Source organism: Fringilla coelebs (genome assembly GCF_963513975.1).
Source record: "Fringilla coelebs genome assembly, chromosome: 9".
Classification (NCBI taxonomy): Eukaryota; Metazoa; Chordata; class Aves; order Passeriformes; family Fringillidae; genus Fringilla; species Fringilla coelebs.
In genome coordinates, this window is record NC_140067.1 from 10,397,847 (window position 1) to 10,424,836 (window position 26,990).

At 42.1% G+C, this 26,990-nt stretch overlaps 1 protein-coding gene across 5 annotated transcripts in view; it reads right to left on the minus strand.

Moving 5' to 3' along the window:
- The window catches only part of ST3GAL3 (ST3 beta-galactoside alpha-2,3-sialyltransferase 3), a 173,100-nt gene that overhangs the window by 62,102 nt on the left and 84,008 nt on the right, over positions 1-26,990 (minus strand). For all 5 annotated transcript variants that reach the window (XM_084211755.1, XM_084211754.1, XM_084211753.1 and 2 more), the window contains one exon: positions 10,705-10,799. In XM_084211755.1, the coding sequence (XP_084067881.1) occupies positions 10,705-10,799 (95 nt within the window). The remainder of the gene's footprint in view (positions 1-10,704; positions 10,800-26,990) is intronic.

Sequence of the window (26,990 nt, forward strand, 5' to 3'; positions counted from 1 at the left end):
GGTTGCTGTGACCTCTAATGGCATCATGCCACAGTCCTCTCCTTGGCCTGCTTCACACCTTGGCTTTTGCTGGACAGCATACTTTACTGATGTTGTCTTCCCACATTCTCAGAGAAGACATCAAAAGATTGCATGTCAAGGGCTGCAACCTCCCATCTACCAAGCTTTTGTTATGCCAGGTTTGCTCTACCACCCACAAGTTACACCCTGCACTACTTGGAGACCATCCCATGGACTATTTTAGAAAAAACATTAAAAGAATACAGTTGAGTGATGCACTTAAATGATTCTGGTTTACTCATCTTGCAAGATAATTAGCAATGCCTTCTCAGTGATTGCTCAGGAATGAAATAAAACTACTTTAGGAGAGGATAAGACGGCATTTGGAAATGGAGGTGCTTCACCAACAAAAACAAAACAAACAACAATATTGATCATTCAGTACAGATTATGAAGGGACAAATAGGAAATAGCTCTTCAGCAGACTCCACAGTCCAACAATGCATGGCATCCAAAAGTTTTGGAAATTGCACAAATCTCAGTGTTACTATTCAAAATTGCTGAATGAAGTTCAATAACAGACAGAGTACTTCACTGTCAAGTGTTCACCCACATCAGGAATGAAGGTGGCACTAAGTTCATCTGGTCTAGCTCTCTTTTTGGAAGCCAGGAGCAGGAGCTACAAGCCAGGAAAAGCTAATGGCTGGGGCAGGGGACAGGCACTAGATCTGTCTGGTTGAGCTGGAACTCTACTGCACTGTTGCTAAGGTGGGCACTTGCACTTGAACCTTGATGCTGGCACGAGGGTGGAAAGACAAGACCTCCTCCAGAAGGAGTTGCTGTATTTTCTGTATTTTCCTGGGGAAAGGTTTGAAGGATCACCAGATGCTGCTGCGGCTGACCTGCAACCTTGCACAAGACCACACAGCAGTTAGGAACCATAAGGAACCACTGGCAGGATCTTTTAATATAGCTGGGGCAAGGTGGAGGATCACTTGCAATCACCCACTGCAAAGACTAACACAGGTATCTGATATCAGGGCTCACCTCCAGACTGTGACTAAAGAAAACTGGGCACCAGGAAAGCAGATGCACTATGAAAAGTCAATTGATGAGACATGCTCTCTCCAGGGCAGGAAACTGAAGGGGTGATGAGCACAGTCTGCCTTAGACACCTCTGTACTGAGTGAAAATAATGGGTGCAAGTACATGTAACAAATACTACAAAGAAAAATTCCTTCCTGCTTCAAGTAACAGGATTTGTGCACAGCCACTGCCTGGAAGTCAAGGCCTGAAAGAAATTTTGCAAGGACAAAAGAAAGGCTAAGTTGTCTACATGAACACATCAGCAGGGCAAGCAATCTACTGCAGTTTTCTGCAGCCATAGCCTGTTTATTTTATATATATATATATATTTTGTCATGGAGAATTTAGATCATTAGAGAGAGTGGGAGATTATTTAACCCATTCATCTATCAACTACTATGCATGCACTCTTACTATAAAAACAAAGCAAGAAGCCTCTGCACATTTTTCTCCCATCTAGAGGAGGAGTTGACTACATTTATCCAAGAATCCTGAGTTATCTTGAGATATTCTATCAACTTTGCCTTACAACATCAGAAGATTCAAAAGCCAGCTTGGTACTGCATGATTTGTCTGAACACAAGTACTTATTGACTTCAGGTTGACCCTGAAATTTTCAGACATTTGGAAAAACTAAATAGTTAGAAATTAGGCAGACAGTGACCACACAGTGAGAATCAGCCCAAGTCTCAATTCTAGCCTTTTTCTCTGTTATTTATGTGAAGGAATGGAGGAGACCTTCACTGTAAATGTCAACAACACTTAAAATTGTTGTTTCTAATGCAGAAACTTCTTGCTTGTATCACCAAAAAAAAGATGGGAGGTCTTTCCAGTCCACAGGGCTTAACTGCAGGCACCTCACAGGGTCTACCTTCTTCTGCCTGCCCTGAAAGCAGGCAAACTGGGATGTTTGTGCACTCAAGTGGCCAAGAGAAGAGGCTGTAATTTTTCAAGTTTGTACAGCAGCCACCTTCCTCCAAGCCCAGCACACCTGCATGCCCCTGCTGGCAGCAGTAAGTGTGAATGCCCAGCCTCAGGGCAGGGGACAGCGCGGTGCTGCAGCGCTCCGTGTCTGCCCGCAGAGCCACGGCCAGTGCCCATCTCCTCTGGTGGTCACCCAGCTGCCACCCCTCCAGCCAGCACTTCTGCAGTCCTGGGCATCAGCTCCAGCTTTTGGGAATGGACTGACCTGAGGGAGGTTGACTGACATTCTGTGAAGTCTGCTAGGAGGCTGCACATGGGTCCCTGTCCCACGGTAAGAGGATGCCACGTGTGTGTCAGCTTTGTGGGGAGAGTAAGCTAAACACTACCAATGCTATGGATTAAACAAATCACAGTATTTACAAACAAGCTCTTAGCACAAGCCAGTGCATACACTTTTTTTCAATACACCACCCAAAAGTTCAGCTCTGTGTAAAAGTCCTCCTCCAGCATTTTTTTTTTACCTTAAGGTCTTGCTCCATTATGGGAGCTGAGGAATGACCTTTAACAGAAAAGTTTTCACATCTTTTGAGGAATAATCTTTATAACAAGTCAAGGGAGGTGATTCTTCTACTCTATTTAACCCTAGTGAGGTGGCATCTGAAGTGCTGTGTCCAGTCCTGGGCTCCTCAGGACAGAAAATATGGAGCTCCTGGACAGAGTCCAGTTGAGGGCAACAAAGATGATGAAGGGACTGGAGCATCTCTCCAATACTGAGGGAGCTGGGCCTGTTCAGCCTCAAGATAACTGAGAGGGAGCCTCAAAAATGTCTGTCAGTCTCTGAAGGGAGGTGTCAGAGGTTGGACCAGGCTCTGCTCAGAGGTGCCAAGCAATGGTACAAGAGGAAACAGGCAGAAACTGATTCCCAGGAAGTTCCATCTGAATATAAGGAAGAACTTGACTGTGCAGGTGACTGAGCGCTGGGACAGGCTGTCCAGAGGGAGTGTGGGATCTCCCTCACTGGGGGTATCCCAGAGCCATCTGGACACAATCCTGTGCAGTGTGATTTGAGAGGACCCTGCTTGAGCAGGGAGGTTGGACCAGATGACCCAGTGTGGTCCCTTCCATCCTGACTCATCCTGTGATTTTCCACCTTGGTGCCCAGCACGAGGCCATGGACCCAAGTCTCACCACATGTTCTATTCTCTCTTCCAGAAACACCTTGTCCAACTGTAGACAGTCAACATAATTCATACCTTTGTGGAGCTGGGAACCCAGTGGTTACAAGAGGTATCACAATGTGCCTGCACCACTTATTTTTATTATTGATCAGCTGACTTTAGGAGGCCAATGCAGGAAAAAGCAGCTATGAAAAATTCCAGTATTTAATAGTGCATAGCTCTCAAAAACAGCTAACTACAAACTGAGGAATCTGTCCCCAGATCAAAACTCATGTATAAATACAAGAGAGTGGTTTCTTGAGGTCACTAGCTGTACCAGATTTAGGTGGTTTGCTGGAGACACACTTTACTAACAACAGGACTTAAAACTGCCACGCCCCACAAGATCTCCACTGATGATTTTTAATGGCATTAAGACAAGAGGCATATACTGTTGCCTAGACACAAAGCAAAAGAAAAAAAAAGACTGAATGTGCATGGTATCCTCCCTAGCAATTTTAGAAGAACCTGGCATGCATTAAATGTAAGCTCCATTAAAGCCCTTAAGGCCCATTTTTATAACAAGATATAAATAAAATACATAACATTTAGACTCTTCATTTACATTGTCGTTTTGGAGCCTTCGGGGATTTTTTTTTCCAAGCTTTTCTTCACAACCAAGAGTTTGTTTTCTCAGAATACAAGCTTAGTTCCCAACATAATCCCAGGGCTTGGAAAGTTGGAACATTAATTTAAAAAACAATTATGAAAAAAAAAAGGGCAACATTTTGCAATAACCATGCATTAACAATTTTGATCTAAACTCAAGTTCAATGCACAGGAAGTAATAAAGTCCATAGAAAGAGGCAAATTCACACCAAATAAAAAAAGTCCTTGAAAGATTCACAGTGTGCTGGTTAAAGACAAGCAGGAAAATAAATACAGTTGTTATAGAGGGCTCTGCATTTTTGATGACCCTTCACAGGTGGCCAGGCAATATCTTCAAGGCCAAAAAACTCAGTAACTGCTACAGTGATTCCTAATTCTTCTGACCCTTGTAGAAGCATTAATAAATGGCACTTCAAAACACAACAGCCAGAGAGTATCTGGTCTTCTCTTCAGGAGACAGAAAAGAGGAATAATATCATATCTGTGTTTCCATTGCAATTCAAGACTTCTGTGAAGAACTCCAATATGGAGTCATCCAATTAACTGAAACCCTAGAAAGGTTTGCATCTCCCTTCTCAATGAGTTGGGAGCAGGACTATTTTTTAGGCACACTCAACAGGAAAGCATCGGTTTTGATTGAAATAAGGGTCTGCACTGTTGTACTTCCATCATGAGAGCTCAAGAACGAGAAGGGATTTAATTTCAAAATTCACAACATAACTTCCCTTTAGAAGTTCTATTCAGTAATGAAAAGTCAACCCTCTACCTCTTCTGAAACTTTCAACTATTTTTCCCCTTCAAATCACTCATTTCATTTCTTTAGGCTATAAAATCTGCTAAATTCCCTGGGGAAACATCAACATTTTTATATCTATATTCCCATGTGATAATGGCAACTATTACCAATTTTGGTCAAATGCAAAATTCTACTGGAATCTAGTTCAGAAATGAGCCTCCAACTCAGGAAGAAACAACTATCTTGTTAATAACAACTCTGAACAGAACTAATAGCTATACATGCTTGCGCTTCTGCTTTTTTGTTAGAGGAATAAGACATGGAGAACAAAAGAATGCTTAGAGTAGGAAAATCATCTGTACAACAGAGAACCACTAACAAAATGAGGATAAAGTTGGAGAATTAAAGCATAAAATGCCTCATTCAGACCTAGTCAAATGCAGGGAAGATGACTGCATGTGGTACTCCAGTCTCTACAAAGAGCCAGAAGATCAGGTTAGAGAAGACCTACTTTTCTAATGTTTTTTTTTCCCTTGAATCAGCTGTAAATTGTCATGTCCAACTGCATATGTTTTCTCAGAGATTAAGTATTGCTCATGCCAAGAAAGCCAATGGAAAAGAAAAAGCTATGAAGGAGCATGCACGAAAAGAGAGGAGATTTTCTCCCAATAACATTGTGATATGCCAACTTTGCGGGCCTGAAAACTCAACATTTTTATTGGAGATGAATGACCTGTGCCCCATGAGACTACTGAACAACTGCTGAGCAGCCCTGAACCATGGCTTTTCCCAGGAGCACTGACACAAAAGAAAACATCCCAATAAAACCAAGTACAAGAACAGTTAATCATTGCACAATACATCCATTAGCATTGGTGGTCTGGACAAAGACTTAATTCCTTTGTCGCTGAATGTATCACCAGTTCCAGACATCCCTCCAGTATCAAGTGAAAATACAAAGTCTCCTGGCCAGTAGTTTATATTACATTTGATAAAACTGTAACATTTCAAACATGTTCTTAATATTCTCTTATCATCATGGGGAAGAAATTGTTTCCTAATGTCTTGATGGGAGGGAAATGCTGAGATGGCGACAACAGAATCACTCCCTAAGAAATAACTATCACCTTCAAAGACAAACTGATTCAGGGCCAACAGAGCAGCCTCCCTGCTCAAAACAACTGAGCAGGAGCAAAGGTGGAAGTGAAGACCTATAACTACTGCTAAGCAGTGACACAATTACTGACTAAATGCATGGAAGAGATATTACATTGATCACGTCTGTTTAGTTTTTTAGTGTATGCTGTGCCATATGCTTTCATTTAAGTTAAAAAACCAAAAAAACTGCAGCAACTCTCCCGTCCTCATTACACAGAGAGATTGCCAGATACTAGCTACTCCTTCTTCTGAAAGCCTTTTATATTCTTCAAACCACATGTACTGAGAAATTCTATTAATAGTCAGGTATTTCTCCAGTCTTGTTTGTTGCCCTTCTCCAAATAACTCTTTCCTTTTGCTTTAGCTACAGAGGTAAATTTGGGGAGGAAGCCCTCTGGGATTAATAATCTTACTAACACTATAAACAATTTTTTCCATTGCTTCTTCATTGACAAATTTAACCCTGAGAGCAGTGCACATGGTAGAGAATCTGTGCAACTATGTGGACAGCATGGGTATATTCATACCTCCATAATTACACTCATAGAAGTACTGCTAGAAAAAGGTGCAAATCCAAAAGAAGAAATTTCAATTTAGACTTAAAAAAATCTCCCTGTGACTCGTTCAAGAGCCCAAGATTGCTGCAGTCTCCCTGCTCTTCATTGAAAAAAGTTGCAACAACATCCTTGGTGGGTGCTGGGAAAGAATTCCTACAAGCAAATTATACCCTTGCAAATGGTGAAACACGGGAGGCGCTCCAACATCCAAGTTAATGCCAAAACAATAGCCTGGGACACAGGAGGGTGCTCGGCAGCTGGAGCTGTCCCTCACGGGAACCCTTGACATTTGGAGCTTTTAGAGTTCAACATCTTGTTACAGTTTGATCTTGACAACTGTGAGAGTTGACCAATTTCATCATGTTCCTCACTTTGGCTATAAACACACCAGCCAACAAGCTGGCAGCAGGGCACGGGCCCGCGCAATCCTGCTTGAGTCCATGCTAATAAAGTGTTAGCACAGTCCCAGATGTGTTCACCAGGGCCAACAAACATCCTCCTCTACAATTCTCACGCATTCACAGGCTAATACAGGCCAGTGACCTTTCTTGATAGGAAGCCTGGACGTAGCCACTCTATTTTTGTGGGGGGCAGGGAGTCAATCTGTTTGAACAATGAGCTCAACAGCGTTCAAGACCACAGGACAACCACTTTATTTATTAATAGAGATGGAGTCATCGTTTCCAAGCACTTAGAGTGGCCCATCCCGTTTCCAGACTCTGTCAAATCCCACAGTAGGGGACAACAAGTTTGATGTGGCAGACAATCTCAGTTTCTAAAAGTAAGTGCAGTCAAACATGACACTGGCCTGTTTGTCAACACGGCCATTCCTTATTTAAAAATCTTGATCCAGATTCTGAAATATATTCTCATAAGTTCACAGCCAGCTGCAGAAGTCACTGGGCAAAACCTAGAGCCACTGTTACATGAATGGCCAAACTAGGTACTGGTAGTGACCAGGTGTCAAAACATAATCATACCTCTTCATACCTATTATTTCCCCTATTCTCTGCACACAGAGGAAACCAGAGTTTCCACAAGGACTTCAGACACCTATAATGAATGCAACAACCTCTTCAACCTGCTGGATCAGCTCCAACATTCCTGACAGCTCTCATCTCTGCTTTTGTCCCACGTTCCTGGGCATTGTGATCAAGTAATCAGGATTAATCCTTGGTCCAGATCTTTGGTGAACAGAGTCAACAACTACAACATATATTAAAACTCAACCCATTTAAGACAGGTTCAGAAAAAATTACAACAGTTGCTCTTAAGTTCCTCTTCATCTATTTCTAAAAACTAGTTGAGGACTCTCAGAACCACTGTTCAAAGAGTTTTCTCAAGACCTCATACTACACACCCCATCTCAGAAAGCAGCTGAGTTGCCACCTGCTTATTCTGTGCCTCTTTCATAGAATGCAATAATCACTAAGGCTGTTAACTGACAATAGCAGCAGTTTCCCATCTGACATAGGATGTGCAGTATTCCTACTGCAATAATCCATTTCACAACCAGCAGCATTCAGGGAAAGTCTAAAAACTTTCATATTCAGGACTATATTCACCTTGAGGGCTTCTACGCACAAACGCTCTTGCCAAGAATGGAGCACTCTGTCCATAAAACCTCCTTGCCTGGGCTGATGGCCAAATCAGAAAATAACCACTGGAGTGAAGGAGTAAGAAATCTTTCACAAAGAAGCACTGTTAAACTTTCTATGTTGTACTGAGTACTTTTAAGCATCTGGAGATAGGAGAGCTGTCTTTACAACCAGATTCTCATCAAAGAAAATGAAAATCTCTGATGGACTGTGTCAAAATGATCAGCATACTGCCTTCTCTTTGATATGATAACATTTAAAGAGCAGTAGTCCTGCCCTGAAAATTTCTGAGCCATTTCTACTCTTTTACATGTAATTTATAGAGACGTGTTATTCCAAATTACTGCAGCCCAGTAGACAATACTGGTCAAAAGCTGCTTTCCCCTAAATACTGCAAGACTCATTCTAGCAATTTTGGAACTGTCCTTTCTTGGACCAGTAAACACAAAGTGATGGATAAAAAAGGACTTCAGCATTTTTCAGAGACAAAGCAAAGCAAAACTTGGGTAAGAATAGAAGCTTTAGTAAAAAAAAAGTAGAAATGGTGGATTAGCTTCCAAGTTACTAAGAATCCTTTGGTTTCATAACTGTAGCATTTTCAAGCTAACACAGATTAGTTTCTAGAAGTTCCTTGGAACATGCAGCATCACTGAAAGTGAGCTCATCAGTAGCTGTATTTCAAACACAAAAAAAGCAGACCCAAAAAACCCCAAACAAACAAAAAGCCATTTTGCACTTGGAACAGATCACAGTGACTTAAGAACAGCAGGTGACATTCATCACAGTTCTCAGCAAGTTCTTATCATGACCATCTCAGCTGTGGTCATGTCTATAAACCACCTTCCCCAGCGTGGTGCACGTCAGAAATGCCAGCTGACAGTGTCATGGGGCTGCCTAACACACAGAGCAGAGCTCCTGCCCTGTCTGTTTCAACACAGCCACATCTCTCTGCACTTCCTCAGCCACCCTGACTGCTCCTTTTCCCATGCACATCCCAGCTCTGACAGTCTTCACCTTGCGCCAGCACGTGACTGAGCTCCACGCTGCCTGCCGGGATCATTTGTTTGGATATCATTAGATTGCCCTGACTGAAAGCCCTAATGAGGTGCTGATTCCATCATCCAATCAGTTGTCTGAGCCCAAATGCATCCCATGGGACAGCCAGAAAAGACTGATGCAAGAATTCCAAGTGATGTGTAACATGAAAGGGCGCCATTCGCATCGCTAGGACTCACAGCCTGTCAGCATGGCCATTAGAAAGCCAGGGCTACACACATTTATAATTCAACCCTCCCACACACAGAACTTGCTCCAGACTGAAACTTGGCACAAAATTCAGTCCCAGGAGGGTGTTAAAAAAATAACCTATTCAACGGTTTCCGTCCCATGGCTTCAGCTCGCAGCCATTTAAATAATGGCAATTTCTCATTTCTCTTTTTAACTGAGGAAATCCAATATAAAACACCAGATTTACATAACATTGCAGTGGTGATACAAGCTGGCAACAAACCCAGAGAGAAGGCTGCCAGAGCCATTCTGTCATCCTCTTTTGGTGAATTTCTCTATTTGGATTCAGTTTAATGGAAAGATTTTTATTAGGTCTAGCTGACATCACATGTAACCTGCAAATCCAATCCCACCTCCACACTGGCCAGGCATCTTGCTCTAGCTTTGTACACCTTGTGTGCTGGTTAGAAGGGGACAAGCCCTCCTGTGGACACAGCAGCCTCCCACTTGTGCTGCCACTGTTAGTTCTTTGCTGCACACTCCGCTGGCTGATTTAGAGGACAGCAATTAGCTTCCTATTGAGCTGCAAAAGACTGACTGGACAAGGAATGGACAAAACAAAGAAGGGAACTGATGCAAGCCAAAAGCAATTTGTCAGCAGAGCCTTTGATTTGATCAGAAATTGTTCCATAACTACCACACCTGCTCCCAGGGAGAGACAGAGCCAAGCTTTCTGTGGCTGCAGTTTTTTCTCCACCAGGTATTTAAATTCCTACAGGATTATCTGTAATCTTGAGTTTGTCAGTGGAAAAAAAAAATTCCAAGTTGATGCAATGCCACAAAAACTCATCAAATACACAGGACCTCAGATAGTCTGCAGCAAATCACTGCAGTGAGCACAAGCCTTCTGCTCCACCACCACTTGGACAGAGAGGCTGTGATTGCACACGTGGGACAAGTGGGAGCTTGGCACCCCAAAACAGATCATCTTCTGGGTGGGCTACTGGCTCTCATCTCATCCACCCCTGCTCTCCCACAGCACACCTGAGACACAGCCCCTTTTGCCTTGCTCCAGCTGGTGCATAGGGCATATTAAAATTATCATCAAAGCATCTGAACATACTTATATATAAGTAAATAGGTAGACCAACTATAAAATTCTATGATAAGAAAATGAAGATTTGTATCAGGGGTCAAGCCCAAGGCATCTTTCCGGTTCTTTAGAGAATTACTGACTTAAAGGTACTTCAAACCAGTTTGAACCCTCTGCTGCTGTCAGCAAAGCTGCTACAAGGTCTTCTGGCAGCCAATGTCAAAATGCTTTTTCTAGAATGTGGTCATTGGTCTAAATTGCCATTGTTGCACTGACTCTCTACATGTACTAAACCATCTTCCCTAAGGCCAGCCTCCAAGGTCCACAGTCCAGCTGTAAAAACCCTTCTGCATTTCTGAGAACTACATATACAATAATTCTCTCAAACAGGGGAAATAAACTGAGCCCAAAGGACCACCTGAGTTTTCAAAACAGAAAAGAAAATGGGGCCAGCATCTGCAGACCACCTTCTTCTCCACCAGCTGTAGTTTTCTCATACCTTGTCCTTTAATTCCAAAGGGGGGTACAAAGTCCCTGATACGTGCCCATTTCCTGAAGGAATCATCCAAGAACATTGGTGCCGGCTTCGAGAACCTGAGAAAACCAAAATGAGAAAGAAATTAACTCCTGAACTAGGAAGGATAAACTGCAGGAATGTCGACAGAATCCATACCTAAATGCTGATTCTACAATGTCACTGGCAACAGAGTAATAGATTTTACTTTTATCCAAAGATGACTGCCGTGAAACAAACCTGCCTGAATTTGTGCTACAAGGACGCTCAAATCGCTCAAGTCATGCACCTAGCAATCACTTCCACTCAACAATGCAAAACTGCCCCAGTACTGTTTGGCTATTAATTAACTACAATAAATTGTAAATTGCAAGCAGGGTTTAGGCAGTTTGACTTCCAGCTTTGTGAGCCCAAGCCAGTTTATGTGCTGTCTGTGTGAGTGTGTGAGGAGTCTGCTTTGTCCTCACCCGTGCACATACACAGCAGCTATCACCACACAGGCAAGAAAAGAGTTCAGATCATGAAGCAGTTTGTAGTCTACAGAGAAAGGAAATGGAAATTCAGTGCCTTCTTCAGCATTCATTAACACATAAATGATTCAAGAGAGGTTCCTGCCAAACCAAACAGTTACAGTCTATCCAGAATCCCTTACAAAAAAGAGACCTAGTCCTTCTTAACCATGTCATTATGGAAATACATTATCCTAATTATACCCTCAACACACAAACACAGCAGCTAGTAAAAATTTGTCTCTTCTACAAATGATTACTACAGTAGCCAGAGAAAAGGAAACAATTAGCAAATACAGAAACATTAACTTCCATATGGGACCATTTCTGAATGTATCAAGTGTACTAGAAAGTATGTTAATACCATTAGAAATCTGTTCATTCAATCACATCAAAACAGTAGCAGAGATGTTCTGGATCAAAATCAATCCCACCATGAAAAGGAATGTACTACATGTTCAGAGTCAGAGAAAACACCTCTACCACAGAGCAAGGTACATGCCCCTGAAATAGATCCAGCTTGGCCAACCTACACAAGGGAGCAGGACAGGTGTAACCCATGGGTTTAGCTTTCCCTTCAGGCCCTTTCTGTACTCAGCATGCAACTCTTACTGCAGCCAGATAACCTCTGAACCACCTGATTTAGGATAAACTCATCTACACTATGCCACGGCCAGGTACAGAGCAACAATTTCAAATAGCAGCACAGTGAGGAAAGAATGGAATGAAATCTAAATTATGAACTGATCAAAGTGAAGTCCTATCATAGATGCCCAGTAAATCACAGATGCAGAAATCTATGGAAAGGGGAAAGAGACCAAGAGAATTTAACAAAACAAGAAGACTCAGATTCAGCCGTGCATACTGCTTCACATCCACTCACGCAATCTTTAATAAGATCATCTATAACCATAAAAGCAAGATGCACAGATGACATGGCTGATCTAGAAGGAAAGGAATGTTTTTTACAGAGCTGAGAATACAAAATATATAACTTTATCTGGGAAAAGGTGGGGGAGGTATGTTGAATATATTAGAGCTTCTGAAGCTTTTAAATAAAAATACCCCACAGGCTTATTTAAAAACAAATAAAGAACAATACACTATTAACTGTAACACATTTACTCTGAAAACATCCTAAAAACTTCAATAACCTGACAAATTAGTTCAATGTTTTCTCATACATCTTTGTGCATCAAAATATAATTATTATGATTCCTGGGGTGTCTCAGGGACCTACCTCCACCTCATTCCAACATCAATAGGAGGAATCTTTGCAGGTTAGTCATGCAATGCAAGAGCTTTTATAAGCTGAAGGGCCACAGCACAGGTGCTCACAGCCCTTCCTCTGAGCCACCCCCTGAACTCTCAGCAGAAGCCAGGTCCCACAGAGAGGTGCCTGTTCTCCCCATGCAGCAGCTGCAGTGAGGGATGACAGCATTGCCTGGGGCTCACCAGCACCTTGGGGCTGCTTTCTAAGGTCACCAAGCCACTCTGCTTGCTGCTGTGGCATGCAGTCTCCAGGAAAAACTTGGATGCTTCAGACAATGCATATATGAGCAAGTTTTATTCTCTTCTCAAGAAACAAGAGGATTCAAGAGGTACAGTGTAAATAAAACCTTTGCCAGCTCAGCTCACCTGTTCAAAAGCACTGCATGGGAAAGAAGGTACAGGCTAAAAGGTTGGCCCTAACTAAGAAGCTGGTCTTATTTATGCATACAAAAAACTGGCCTGTTTGCAAGTGATACATCTGGAAAAGACAATTTACAGTAGTCTGATGGGGAGTAAGGAATGCCTCTCCCTAACGCAGATTTCCATTTACAAAGGGTGCCTGGTAAAACCAGGAGGGAAGACAGATCCTCCAAAGACTCTCTGGACCCCAGGGGAGTCCCCAGAATCAGCTGAAGCTCAAGGCATGACTGATCTAATACTCTGTGGTATTGCTTCTGCATGTGACAACCAGGGCACAAAAGTTAAATGATCATTGGCCTTTTTTTTGTATTTGCCACAAGTAAATGTAGGGATTTTTCTAGCAAAGAACAGAACAGCCTCAGACTAGCTACTATTATTTGGTAATATTTAATACTCCTGTATACAGGGCCAGAGAAATGGACTTTTAACTCATACTTTTGCTTCATTTAAGAAGGAGGAAGAACAGTTTTGGGGAAATATTATACCCATATGGGAAAAAAGGGAGCAAGTTAGAAGATATTTTGCTCCCATAAATCTTGAAAGTAATTCCGTTTTGGAAATATTAAGAAATTATGAATGCTGTAAGCTCATGTGCTTTGCCACCTCAATAAATCAGAGCAAGCCAGAGCTGGTGTCCAGCAGTGACAGGGAAATGCTGTCTGCCAGACTCTCCAGGAGCATGGCTGTTCTGTCTCAGCTCTGAACTGCATCTGGCGCATTCCAGGACCCTTCAGGAAATATTGGGATTTGCCTCAAACAGGCCATGGGAATGCTCTCTGCAGAGCACCTAAAATACATTCCAAGGAATGCATGGGAGTTTGTCAAGCAGAAAAAGCAAATGTTTCTGAATGATGTTAAAACGCTGCATGCACTGAGCAGCTGGGTACGGGATGCTGCATTTTGCCTGTCACAGCTGCCTAAAGGCAGGTTGGCCTCACTGGTGACCACAGCTCCAGACCCAAAACACGTTTGTGCTCCTTCAGAAAATGGCACAGAAAGTGAAAGTTTTGATTTTTCAGTTCTAAATTTTAAGCACTTCCTCTCTGCTCCACGCCAAATTCCAGAACAGACATATTGCAATCTCATTGCACCTGACACCCTGAAAAGCTGAGGAATTTGGCTGCTTGTGGCACACACTTATGACCTGTGTAATTTGAGAGAGAAATGCCAAGCATCTACAATCTCTAGTTTGAATGGCATACCCTGCTAAAACACAAATGACATCTAAATGGATTAAATGCTTGACATGATAATTGTGAGGTACAAAACAAATCTCTCCCAGTTCTCAAGTTTGAATTCCTCCTACAAAGCAGTAATAAAATCTCTAACAATTTGTCACCATGCACAGCAAAAGGAAGCAAACGTTCTGCCAGAAACTGTTCTTAAACAGGAATCTATAATCACACAAAAATGTGATATACATTTGTGTCTATGGGACTCTGGCTTGTGTGACAAAACATTACATTTCCAGTTCTTTTCTCAGTGACAAGAAGAGTTGTGACCCCAAAGCATTTCTGAAGGCTGAGTGAGCTAGCCTGCCAGAAGCTCCCCAGCCAAGTTTTTGGCCATTCCATTTTGTCCCTGATACTGAGACCACTTCACAGCTACTCCTCTTTAATGAGCATGGAATACTCAGCATAAGCAGCACTATCTTCCCAAAGTATCCTGCAGTCACTGTGCAAGCTATGGGACAATTTTAGACATGGAATCTTGACCAGAATCTGCTGCTTTCCAGACAATTAACACATAAATGTGTAGAAGAGAAAAAGCTACATCTCAGAGAAAGAAAAAGAAATAAACTGATTTACGTGCCTTCAGCTTTAACGAGGAGGGATGAAGAAAAGGTCAAGTTCCTGAATGAGTAAAGGAGAAGACAGCACCACATTTCTAAGGAACTACAACACCAAAGAAAGACAGACTGGCAGCCACTAAGCTCCACTGTGAGCTTATATTTCAGATATTCCCTTTTTTAAAAACATCCTCCTTTAAGCCGACCTTAAAGGAGGCTTTTGGTTATTCTTTAATTAAGGAAATCAGTAGTGCTGGAAAACTGAAAGCTGAAAGAGAAAAGCCCAAAGAGTGCTAGAACCTAATGCTGTGCAGAACCTGCACAGTGCATTTGCAAAGGGGCAGGAACAGCTTCTCTCTCTTTCTTTGTACCACACATAAATTATTTATTTGCTCTGGCATGACTTCTATCTTCTGTTTGCCGATGATCAAAAGCATCCATGGTTAGACAGAAGGCACAAAGTCTACCAAGGTTATTAATTAAATACAAACTGAAGCCCTTGAGTGCTGAATCATTAGCCCTGACACAGGTATTTATGGGGAGAGAGAATCTAAACTAACCTTTTCTTTCTTCCTTACTGAGACCTAGAGGTATGCTGTCTCCCTTGCCTCCCTTCTCTGGGGAGCAGCATGGTGTGACAACATAGGAATGAGGAGGTTTGTGACATCCTGATTTTACATTTCTTATTGACATTAATCCTCTGTCAAAAATCCAAGCAGCTCAAAGATTCCTCAAGGAGCTGAAAAATTTAAGAAACTGCATTAATAAGGATTAACTCCATCCTACAACCAACATACTACTTTTCCTATACCAGCAAACAAGCCACCCCCAAAAAAAAAGATGGCTGCAAGAAGAATATCTTTAACAGCAGAAATCAGGCCAAAAATTCAGTTGATCTTAACAAACGGCAGAAGTCTAAAATAAAAGAATATGGTAGAAAGAACTTTGCACTGAGGAATGGCTGGTCAGAGCACCCTACCAGTGCCATTTGAGACCACCTAACTCTTCACAAGAGAGTGTGAGCCACAGATCCCCACCCATCTTCTCCCCTCTGTGCCTACAGACCCTTGTGTGTGTCTGCAGCTCTTTCCAGCTGCAAAGGTCTCAGCTACTTGGCCAGTCCCCACTCTGACACCACTGAATTACACAGCAGAACAGTGCTCTGCAGTAAATGTCACCACCACTTCAAAAAGATGACTTTGAACAGGCTTTATTCCATAAGCAAAGGAAAGGGCAGGTAAAATCAACTGAACCCAAACCCTGTAGATCATGTAGCAGTTATCCCTGCCTACTTCCCTGTGAATGATTGCTCTGTACCTCTGAGGCACTCTGGAACATCTTCAGCCTTCTTGCCCTCTGCTCTCCATCACCTAGTAGGTTGTTTAAACTCATCAGTGCAGCCTTTTTCTCATTTTCTCATTGCTCTATTTAGAGCTGGACCAGCTGCTCCAAGATCTCTCTTAAAAGGCTCCCATGCTCTGCACTGTGGTTCATACAAAGAACATTATTACACTCTTGCAGGAAAGATAAACATCCTATCATGAATGAAAAATGTAACTATTACAGCTGTAAAACCTGTTAAATACTCTACTTTATTCAAGATCAGAAAGCATCAACTCAAGGACCATGTCCAATTCTGGGCCTCATGTGAAAAACATGAACAAACTGAAAAAAAGGCCATAGGAGACTGAAAAACATCTAAGGTCTAGAAAACATGACGTCTGAGGAAAGCTAGGGACAAAACCCTTTGTTTAGTATAGAAAAAACTGGAAGAATACATGATAAATATTACAAGGCTGCTGCAAAAAAGAAAGATAAAATCTCTATATCCCTGGTAAAGAGAAGTAGTAACACTGGTTTTAAAATGCAGCAATGAAAACTTAATCATTAAAAAACGTTTCTTATGCTTGGGATCATTACACATGAAAATCTACTGTCTGGACATGGATTACAGAACTCACATCAACTACTCCATTTTCTGATTTGATTGTAATATTTTTAAGAAGTTTATATCTATTAAACACCATTTAGCCAAAGCTGTGCCTACTTTTTAGAGGGAAATGCAAATAGATGATCTTTTGAAGTTCTGCACTGGTCTGTTTCATCTAAAACCACTTTCATACTGGGCTAACACTGCTAGGAGGTGACCAACTAGCCAAGCTACAGCTGGGCTGGGAATCAAGAGCTGCCCTTCAGAATCCTTGCACTTCTTAAGTATTTCTCTTCATATATGGTAATCAAGTTTCAGTACAATCACTGCAGATAAGCAGCACATGGATTTTCCAGCCTGCTGCCTGCCAAGAGCGCTTTCTGTTTGTACCCCGCACCTTTGTGATAAACAGGAAGACACGTAAAGTTTAACCTTTCTGCAGTCATTAATGTCTTGGGCTTATGGCACCACCAAGGCACAAAATCAAAGAATGATTTAACATTGGCTCAGTCCCTCCTGCTCACTGACTGTGTTCTGACACGCATAAAGTCCAACAAAGTGTCCTGAGCAGCTTACCCGCATAATGCAATTAGTCATGGGGACTGGAAAAGTTTTCAGATAAACTAAATATTAAAGACAAAAAGAAATCAGTTTGCCTGCTCTGATGAAATCCTCACACTTTCCTCCTAATTCTCCAAACATTGCAGGCAGAAAACACACATGCATGCACAAAAATAACAAGAAGCTCAGTTTAAAGGTTGGCTTCCTCTTGGAAAAAACAAAAAAACCAAACAAACCAAAAAACTATAAAATTCAGACCAGGCAGAAACTTTGTCCTGACCTGCCTCATGCAGCAGCTTATAAGACAACATGCAAAATTTGTCATTGTTCACAAAACTCTCTAATACCAAAACACAATTATGCAAGGGTGAAAAGCTAACTTCTCAACACAAGGTTCTGTTAGTTTAAAAACCAGTCTTCTAACATCATTTCAATGTCATAGCTTGTTTCTCATGTGTTATTGTCAATGATGCAAGATTGAATTACAGCTCATTCTTCCTACAAAAAGCCAGGTGGGGGGTTCAAGAACTCTAAGGGAGCACTGAGCCAAATAGATGAGATTATGTGGTATTTGGAAACATGATGAAGGTGAGCAAAAGCAGACTGCAATTACTGCCTGGGTTTCCAAAGCCTTCTGTGCAAACAAAAAATGAGATGAAGAGGGAAGGTGAAAGGTCCAATACTTTTCCCAAGAAGAAAGAGTTAGCTGCCATAGAAGATGCCAGCCAGCAACTCTGCCAGTTGGCCAGACTTTAGCACGATGATGTTCCTGTCAGTACTCTGCTGGGATAGGAAGGGCATTGTGCTTTCTAATGGACACAAACTGGAGAGCAGTCATGCAGGGTCTGCTGCTGTTCGACACCGCACCCCCAAAAGGCAGGGGATCCAGGGGATCTCTTTTTCTCTGGTGAAGATCTAACACATTCCAAAAGACTGCAGAGGATGGGCACAGTTCCCAGCATGGACCTGTTGTCTTTCATCACACTAATTAACCAGTCTGTTAAATGTAGTGACTGTGCATTACTTTTATAAAGCCAACTTAATGTTCTCTTTATCCTTCCTGCAGAGAGAAGTTAATCCCTGTCATTGCCACTCACTGCTCATTCTTGCCACCACTGGCCATGTCTGACCATCCTGAGCTGCCAGCAATCTTACGGTGGAGCACAACAAATTGCACTACTCTGTTTCAAAAGCCTCTGATCTCATTTTCTCCTACTACATTATTTAATGTATATGCCTGTCTTGAGGTTATCCTACTGTCTCAGACCAATCTTCAGTTTCAAATCATTGGAGGGAATAGTAAAACTTTGAGTGGCCTTCATTCATTACTTCACGAGAAATTATGTCACTGCAGAAGGAGCCTGGAACACTCAATGCTGTAAAGAAATTGGTATATATGTAGGGAACAGGACATTGATGAAAAAGAGCCTTCCACCATCATCTAAGCCAAAAAATGCACATATTGCTCAGCACAGCCAAGCACAGAACTGATGTGACTGCTCTGCTGATGTACAGCACAGGGGATGTGGCACAGAAGGGAAAGAGCTGTTGAAGCTAATGAACAACTAAGCACAAAATGAGTGTGACTTGATCCTGATACAACCAGCCAAAGACAAAAATAAGGTCATCAATGTTTAAAAAATCCAGAACAGCTTTGTTATGGAAGCTAATGAAGACAGGAAAGCTCAAAACAAATTACTTGATGCAAAGCTTGGTCGTATAATCTGGTGTCTGCATAGACAGAAGACTAGACTTCATAACTCATTCCTTTTCTGAATGCCTGATGTTCCTTCACCTCTGGCCCATTGCTCTTATCCAGCTCAAAAACCCACCTGGGGCAAAAGTTCCCTGCATAAGTCTTACAGGAGTGAGGATTCTGGTAGAAGAAATGTCAATGTTTCAATAATTGTAACTGAAACAGATGGGTTGATCTGAGTGAAAACAGTCTTTAGTTTTTTTCAAGGCTTATAACAGTTCTGGAATGACCAATGCCATTTTAGAAGCTAGACAAAAAATTCCTGTTAACACGATATGGAAAACATTAGTCTGTTGTGAAATGCACATGGCATTAACAGAAGTCTTGTGAGTTCTTCTGATTTTCTTACATGTAGAGCAATATTCTGAAAAATTCTACAGGACACAGTTGCTCATATTGCACTCCTGGGAGAATCTCAGCCTTCATGTTAAAAAAAAAACCAACCCAGAGCAAATAAAAAAATATTTTTCTAGACATATAGTTGAAAATGAGACCTCAATAACTAATAAATGCTCAGAAAACTGAGGAGGAATAAAAAGAAACCATTATTTTTCAACAGCATGAATTTTCTGTCCTGACTCATTATTACTGACTATTTGTTCATTGCAATTCTCATCAGTGCAACTCCCTACAGCGACTTTAAGGTGATCCAGAGAAGGTTTCCTCAATGAAAATGGAGGCAAGGGACAAGCTTGCTTTCACACACCAACAGGAAATGAGAGGAAAACAGTAAATGTGAGGGAAAAAAAGTCTGCAGAAGCTATTGCTCTGACAGCTGCCTATAGCACACAAGACAGGCAGAGAATTAAATGCAAAGAAACAAAGACAAGAAGTGAAGCTTCTTTGCACACACAAATTGATGCTCAAAGACAATTATACAGATGTTTCTTACAATTTTTGTCAGCTATTTTCAGAAGATTTTCTAAAAGTTATCACAATGTGCATTTCATGTGAAAAACTGGCATAGCAATGACCTAATCAGGTCTGCAGTTCATTTGAGAAAACAAGAAGATATGAACCAGAAATGAGAACAAAATTTGCAGTGGAAACAAGAAGGGACTGAAAGCATAGGAGGTGCTGGGCAAGCACAGTTCTCCCCAAACACCTTGAAATTGGACAATGTTTTTTGTCTGAAATCCCCACCATCGCTTGCACCATTCAGCAGTTGGACATCCTGACTTAAAAAACCGTGACAGTGGAAATGTTCTCTATTGCACAAATTCCAAAGGCCTAAACAATTTAGCTTGTCATGCTCCTTCTTGTAGGAAGTTGTTCAAGGAGCAGTTATGTGATTTTCAAGTTTGCAAAGAAGCCAAAGCAGCATCATTCATCCAACCAGAGAACAAGCTCTTTTCCTTCTATTAGGTGAAACAGGATAATGTAACTTTTAGTGCCATCTCCTAGGTGCAGCCACCAGATGTGCATTTGTAGAATGTACACAAAGAAACCCCAAACATTGCTATCAGAATAATTTCACTTGCTGAAAAACAGTTACAGATAGATCACAAAGCTGCTATTAACGAGATCCATATCAATCTCAATGGGAAAAATTCCAGATGCATTTCTGTTTCTCTGCTGCACAATAGACTTCACATTGTAGTGCAGGACAAAGTGGGGGCAGCCAGTTGTTATTATTTAAGATTCAGACAGAGGCTTTTTTCTTCCTTTAACCAGATGCAAAAACCTCCAAGGATTTCACTGAAAGCCTGAACAAAAAAAACCAAAAGAAAAAAGCGAAAAGCTCAAGTGGAAAGAGTGTTTTCAGAGGGACCTATCCCCCTAGGTGCCAGAAGGTACTTCTGTAACTGGAGATAATGCTTGATAGGGTTGACACGGACCTAATGTCCAGTTTAATGTAATTTTCTGGCTCCTCTGTCACCTTATTAATTCCAGCCCTTAGCCTAAGAGTGGTGATCTGTAAAGCAACATGCACTAAAATCGTCCAGATAATATCAACACTATTTAATATATGCCTCTCCCCTTTGGTCCCATGGTTCTAAAAATAAACAAGTATTTTAACAAACCAAGGGTAAGACTCTGTGCCTGTAAAATCTCTTTCTAGGTACTGTTTCCAGAGATAAGGCACAGAGACTGGACATGGAAGAGTTTCCATGCAAGAGGCCACCTGACAAAACCAAAAGGATTTACTGACTCACAGAGCAAGTGGGTGCTGTGGAGAAAGCTGCAAATAGTGCCAGCACAGACAGCTACATCCTTTCCTCACCACTCCACACAGAAAGTGTCTGGCTTGAGTTAGAAATTAGGCAGGGAAAAGAGACTAGAGGTGAGACTTGACTATTCTGACGAAGTAAAGAACCACAAACCATGTGGACTTCTCCTGACCTACCTAAAAACAGGTGGAAAAATAAGGCCTGTCCTTCCAGCCAGCACACTCAGTGACCTCGTCCAGCCAGGGCCCTCTGCTCTGCTGCGTCCCCACGTCCAAACTCATCACACATCTGGCAGCTACAGCAGCACCCACAGCAGTAACTTCAAAGGACTCTGCCAAGAGGCTTGATGGAGACTGGAGCACAAGGTATGCTCTTAAAAGCCTACTTCTAAAATGCTATCAATCTCCTGGAAGAACTGATATCCTCCCTGACTCACTAATCAAAGCAGAGACGCCCTCCCAGTCCTCTTTGCTCCACTTGAAGAACGGTACAGCAGTCCTCATTCCAGGAATGGAGTTTTTCAATGAGACAGTTCATTTTGACAATTTCCCACAAGAAAAAATTGCAGAAAAAAGGATACTGCTGGTTTATGCATTTGAGATTTATGTAAGTCACTGAAACAAATACTAAATATAATTAGCTACTAAAGGAAATTGTTATGGTGAAGATGAGGGGATAAAAACCTCACACAAATATGCCTTCTCTTTCAGCATCCTTGATAGAGAAAGCACTTCTTCTACAGCTGTGGGAAAGAAAACAAGACACAACGGCTGAAGTTAAAATTACACATCTTTGGCTGTTATCAAAGGGAGCTCTAGCACATGGACAAAGTGCAGTCTGCGTGATTCCAATTCCAAACCAAAGAACTGCTGCAGGCGTATTCATCATCGACATTTGTATTTGCTCCTGAATATGACAAAGAGCAGTGAACATTGCTGATCCACTACTTTTGTCCCAGTAGCAACGTTTAATTGCGTCAACTGCATTCAGCCTTTGTAGAAAGCATCAATAAATTCACTCCTACAATTGATACTCTCCCAGTGACCCCCTCAGGCAAACCAACATGAAGCAGCTCCAGTGTGCAGCATTGCCAGCTGACACAGAAATCCTGCCACACCCGGGAGTTTTCCATAGCCTTGGAGTGTGGGTGGAACAAAGTACAGAGAGCAACTCAACATCTCCATTAATCCTCCAGGGAGACACAAAAGAATCATAGAATCATTTAGGTTGGAAAAGACCTCTTAGATCGAGTCCAACCATTAACCCAGCCCTCCCAAGGCCACCACTAAACCATGTCCCCAAGTGCCACATCTAAATGTCCTTTAGCTCCCTCCAGGGATGGTGACTCCACTACCTTCCTAGGCAGCCAATTCCATGGCTTGATTTTGGAGAAGGCGGAGAAATTTTCCTAATATCCAATCTAAATGTCCCCCGGCACAACTTGAGGCCATTTCCTCTTATCCTGGAGAAGAGAAGGACACCCACCACACCAGAACATCCTTTCAGTCTCTCATCCCATAGAGAGTGATGAGGATCCCTCTGAGCCTTCTTTTCTCTAGGCTAAATACCCCCAGCTCCCTCAGCAGCTCCTCACTGAACTTGTCCTCTAGAGCCTCCACCAGCTAGGCTCTGCCTTGGCCTGGAATTCAGTCTATTCACTGTATTTTCTTAACATCATCCTGTTTTGAGGATTTTTTCTCATTCTTTTGTTTGCCCACTTATGTTTGTCTAACCACTTAGATGGCACTCCACAAACAACTACTCTCAATTTACGTCTGTCATAGAGAAGGTATTCTGTGTTTTCTTTCCACTTCTTAAAAGTATTAAACTTTTCACCACAGACATTCTGGAAGCAGACACGCTTGGTGTGACAGGGCAAGAAATCTCTCCATTAAAATGACAAATTGCAGTCATTTTGTTCTCATTTAATCTTGCTTTTAACAAAACAATCACCTTGTTAAGAAAACTGAAAAAAGGCATGAAAGCTCTCAGCCTGCAAAGTGAAAACTTTGAAATGCATTGGCAAAGAAAATGAAGACCATAATATAAATGACTAGTTATCTTAATCACCAGCTATTTCTAATATCTTTTTGTCTTAAGTACCTCTACCCTTCAATAAATCAACAAATGCTTAGTCTCTTCTTTGAACTTAGAGATGTACAATACAACAAATAACAAGAAAGCTATGCTTCAACCTACTAAATAAATTAATAATGGCAATCAATAACTTTTTTCCAAAGCTGTAAGAAAATACTATAAAATGTGGTGACTGCCCTTCAAATTTTTTCCCAAATACTGATTTTTCTAAAAATAATTTCCCCATATAAATTAGAACAGTTCAAAAAAATTTAAAGCCCACAACCCCATCTAACTCAGTATATTCTTAAATTTCCTTGTCTAAACAGAAAAGTTGAAGGACTACATTAGCCAAGTATCTGCTGATCTCAATGACAAGAGAAAGAGCAGATTTGCATTAGCCAGCAAAATAGCAATGCTGTGGGCCAAAAGGAGAACTTCCCACAAGTATTTATGGGTGATCTTTGGGCAAGTGTTCAAACAGCCAGCTGTGGAGTGAGAAAACAGTACAGGACCATCCCACATTGCTCTCCCTGCCTCTGTAATGCTCATGCTCAGCCCTCCCAAATTGTACCTTGCCACAGGACATTTTGCTTTCCCTGAGCTGCAGACTAAGTGCACTTGGCTGTGACATTCACAAGCAACACCACTATTAAACCTGCAGATTCTCATCAATGCTGTGTAAATGTCACTGCTAAACCACAGGCTACAAGTGACGGAAGATTTTGAGAGACAATCAGCCCTTTGCTGAATTCAACAGCAACTGCATGGTAACCAATCTTCTCAACAAATCAGGTTACTCATGTTACCGCACTTGTCTTGCAGCAATTATTTCTGAGTACTCCCAGTGCATGTTTTCCCACCATGACAACCTGATACATGCTCTACAGGTTTTCATTTTAATATCTTGGCCAGTCATGGAGTGAATCAAATTGACAGCCCCTCTGCTGATATCAAGCTTTAGAGGCAGCAGAACAGGTCCACTCCCATCAATTTTTATCAGCTGAATTTTGAAAAATGGTGTCCCTAGTTAGAGGGATTAGCATCTCCCTGAAAACAGGAATTAGGAATAAAAATACAAGAGCAGCTCTAGTAGAAATAAGAACAGGCTGATGTGCAGGAGTATCAACAAATTGCTTCCAAACCTGCCTGGGGCCAGCACAGCTTTGGAGAATCTGTAACACTTTGAGGGAGCTTTTGTTCCATGGCTACTTGCTTCTTTCAATACCAAGAGCATGCTGAATGTGTGCAAAGCACAAATCTGAACAATCTGCCTACTCTACTCACAGCTACCACCCACTGAAAGCTATTGTGGATGCTTCTTGAAATGCACGTGGAGAGCCTGGACTGAGGGCAGTGACCTCGAGGCACTGAGCTGTGCCACCACCACCAACCCCAGGACAGGCACAGGGCTCAGAGCTGTGCTGTCCTGGTAAGTACAGTTACTGTACCAGAACTAGTTGTCTCTGAGGGAGGGGGAAAAAAAAGGCGTTGCTTGATTTTTAGCTTGGGATTATTTTTTTAAGAATTCATCAGCTTGATTGCCCAGCAGTAAGGAAAATCCCACCTAACGATGTGAGTGAGACTGTGCTGGGGCAGATCAGAGTTCAAAATCTCTTTCCCAAAAATGGCAATAAATGGATGTCCAAGGTAAAGCAAGAACAGGGCAAAGAGATAAAATATTTCCTCCCTAACATTCACACAGCTTTCAAACATTTTCAGCTGAGTGGATTTCCTGAGCTTGATGTGGTTTGTCTAATCAGCAACCCCCTTTCCCTCCCAGCAATGGATCCCTCCTCCAAATGTTTGTTCAGACTCCTCTGGAATTTGTACAGACAATTTGCAGCTGTCACATGCCTTGGCAAGGAATTGCCCAGGTATATGACCTGATGCACAAAGAACTGAATCTTTTTGTTCTGATGCATGTAAGTAGAAACACATTATGCAGAAAGACTATATCAATGATTTTTCCCTTCTACCTTTTTTCCCTGTAGTAAAAGCCAAAGGCAAATTCAGTGCAGCTCAACCGGAAGACCCCCCATGAAAGATCATATCTCCTTCCAGCTGCCTCAGCAATCACATTGTCCCCTACCTCTCAGTCCCTCTTTGCCCTCAAGGTCTTCTCTTATTCTGCATTTGGGATCTGACATCACCAAGCTTGAAGAAATTTTGTTTCATGCAGCTGTCATCTGGGAAGTATACTCCACCTCTGTACAACAGAAGTCTTTTCATCAATTCATTATGTTCCTTATGTGTGCTCATACTGTATCTCCTAAAGCTTCCAGCTGGCTCCTCTGATGTCTACTCCAAGCCACTTGCTCCTACCCACTGGGTGAGCACCTTCTCCTCTGTGGCCTGGCAGACCACTCAGCAACATTTAAACTGGGAAGTACTGCAGGCTGTATTGCCTCTCCCATCTCATAAGGAGTCCAGCCACCTCCTGTGTTCACAGAGGACAGCTTTCCTAAGATCCTGCTGGCTGCTAAGATGGCTGGGAAGTTTCAGATTTATGGCCTATGACTGAAAAGCTCTCTCTGCACACTGTAGCTCCTGACAGGACCATTACAAATTCCAGGGAAGGACAGGGATTTGCTGGAGTGAGTCTAGAGAAGGGCCAAGAAGATGATAAAGGGCTGGAGGGCTCAAGGGTAGGCTGGATGGGGCTTGATCAGCCTGGTCTAGTGGAAGGTGTCCCTGCTCATGGAAGTGGTGAGTGGAACTCAATGATCTTTAAGGTCCCTTCCAATCCAAACCCTTGTCTGGTTCTATGATCTGAGTAGGACTGAAGGGCCACACACATACAGTAAACCACAGCTGCTTTCTGGAAACCAGGCACATGCACAGAAACCATGGCACACTCAGGAAATGGTCTGGGCTTCCAGCTGGTGAAAAACATGAAGCCACTACATCCACAGACTGCACTGAATAAGAAACAGCAATTATGGCAGCTACCAACTGCTTCAAGAGATCCTCTCCTGCTCTTTTGAGAGGGCCAATGTTCTTCAGCAGCTGCACATAAGGAGTCAAACATCAGCTTTCAAAAAGACATATTTCATTGGGAGATGAGGTCTGTCCAGACACAAATGACAAAGAACCACATTCCTCCTCTTTAGCTTTGGCTAGCGTGGGAATGAAGCTCAGACACAAGAAAACTTCCTCTGCAGCAATGTCCTGCAGCTGTCAAGGAACTAGCATGTGAACAAGTCAGGCACAGGAAGAAGAGAAGTGCAACTACAACCCTGGCCAACTGAGCAACTTCAGAATCTCAATCTGACAGCACAGAAGTAGGTGACCATAGAGACACTCTCCCACTTTCTGAACAGCTTTGACTCAGACATTCACATGTTGTCCCTGTGGACCTGCAGGAAGTACAGGAATACATATGCTTTGATCCAGCAATAATGAATTAAAACCCAGTCTTGTGTGGGAAGTGTTGACAAATTACCTCTGGTAGACACTGAAATCACTCAAACAATTAACTGAGATTAGATTAGCTGGTAGGTTTGGAAAGAAGCTATGAATAAGATGTGGGCAGCTGCACACGTTTTTACTCAATTAGATGACAGTAGGACATGTATTACTTCAAACATCAAGGCTACACCAAATCAGATACACAATCCCACCTAAAACAAAAACCAGCAACATACTTCCCACAAATGCAAAATAACTTTGTGCTAAGGCATTGTTAGCCATAGGCTGACCAGAGACAGTTTCTTCCCAAACCCAATCAGCTTCAAAATCAATACCCTAAAGAGAAGGAATTCACATTATTACTTTTTTTAAAAAT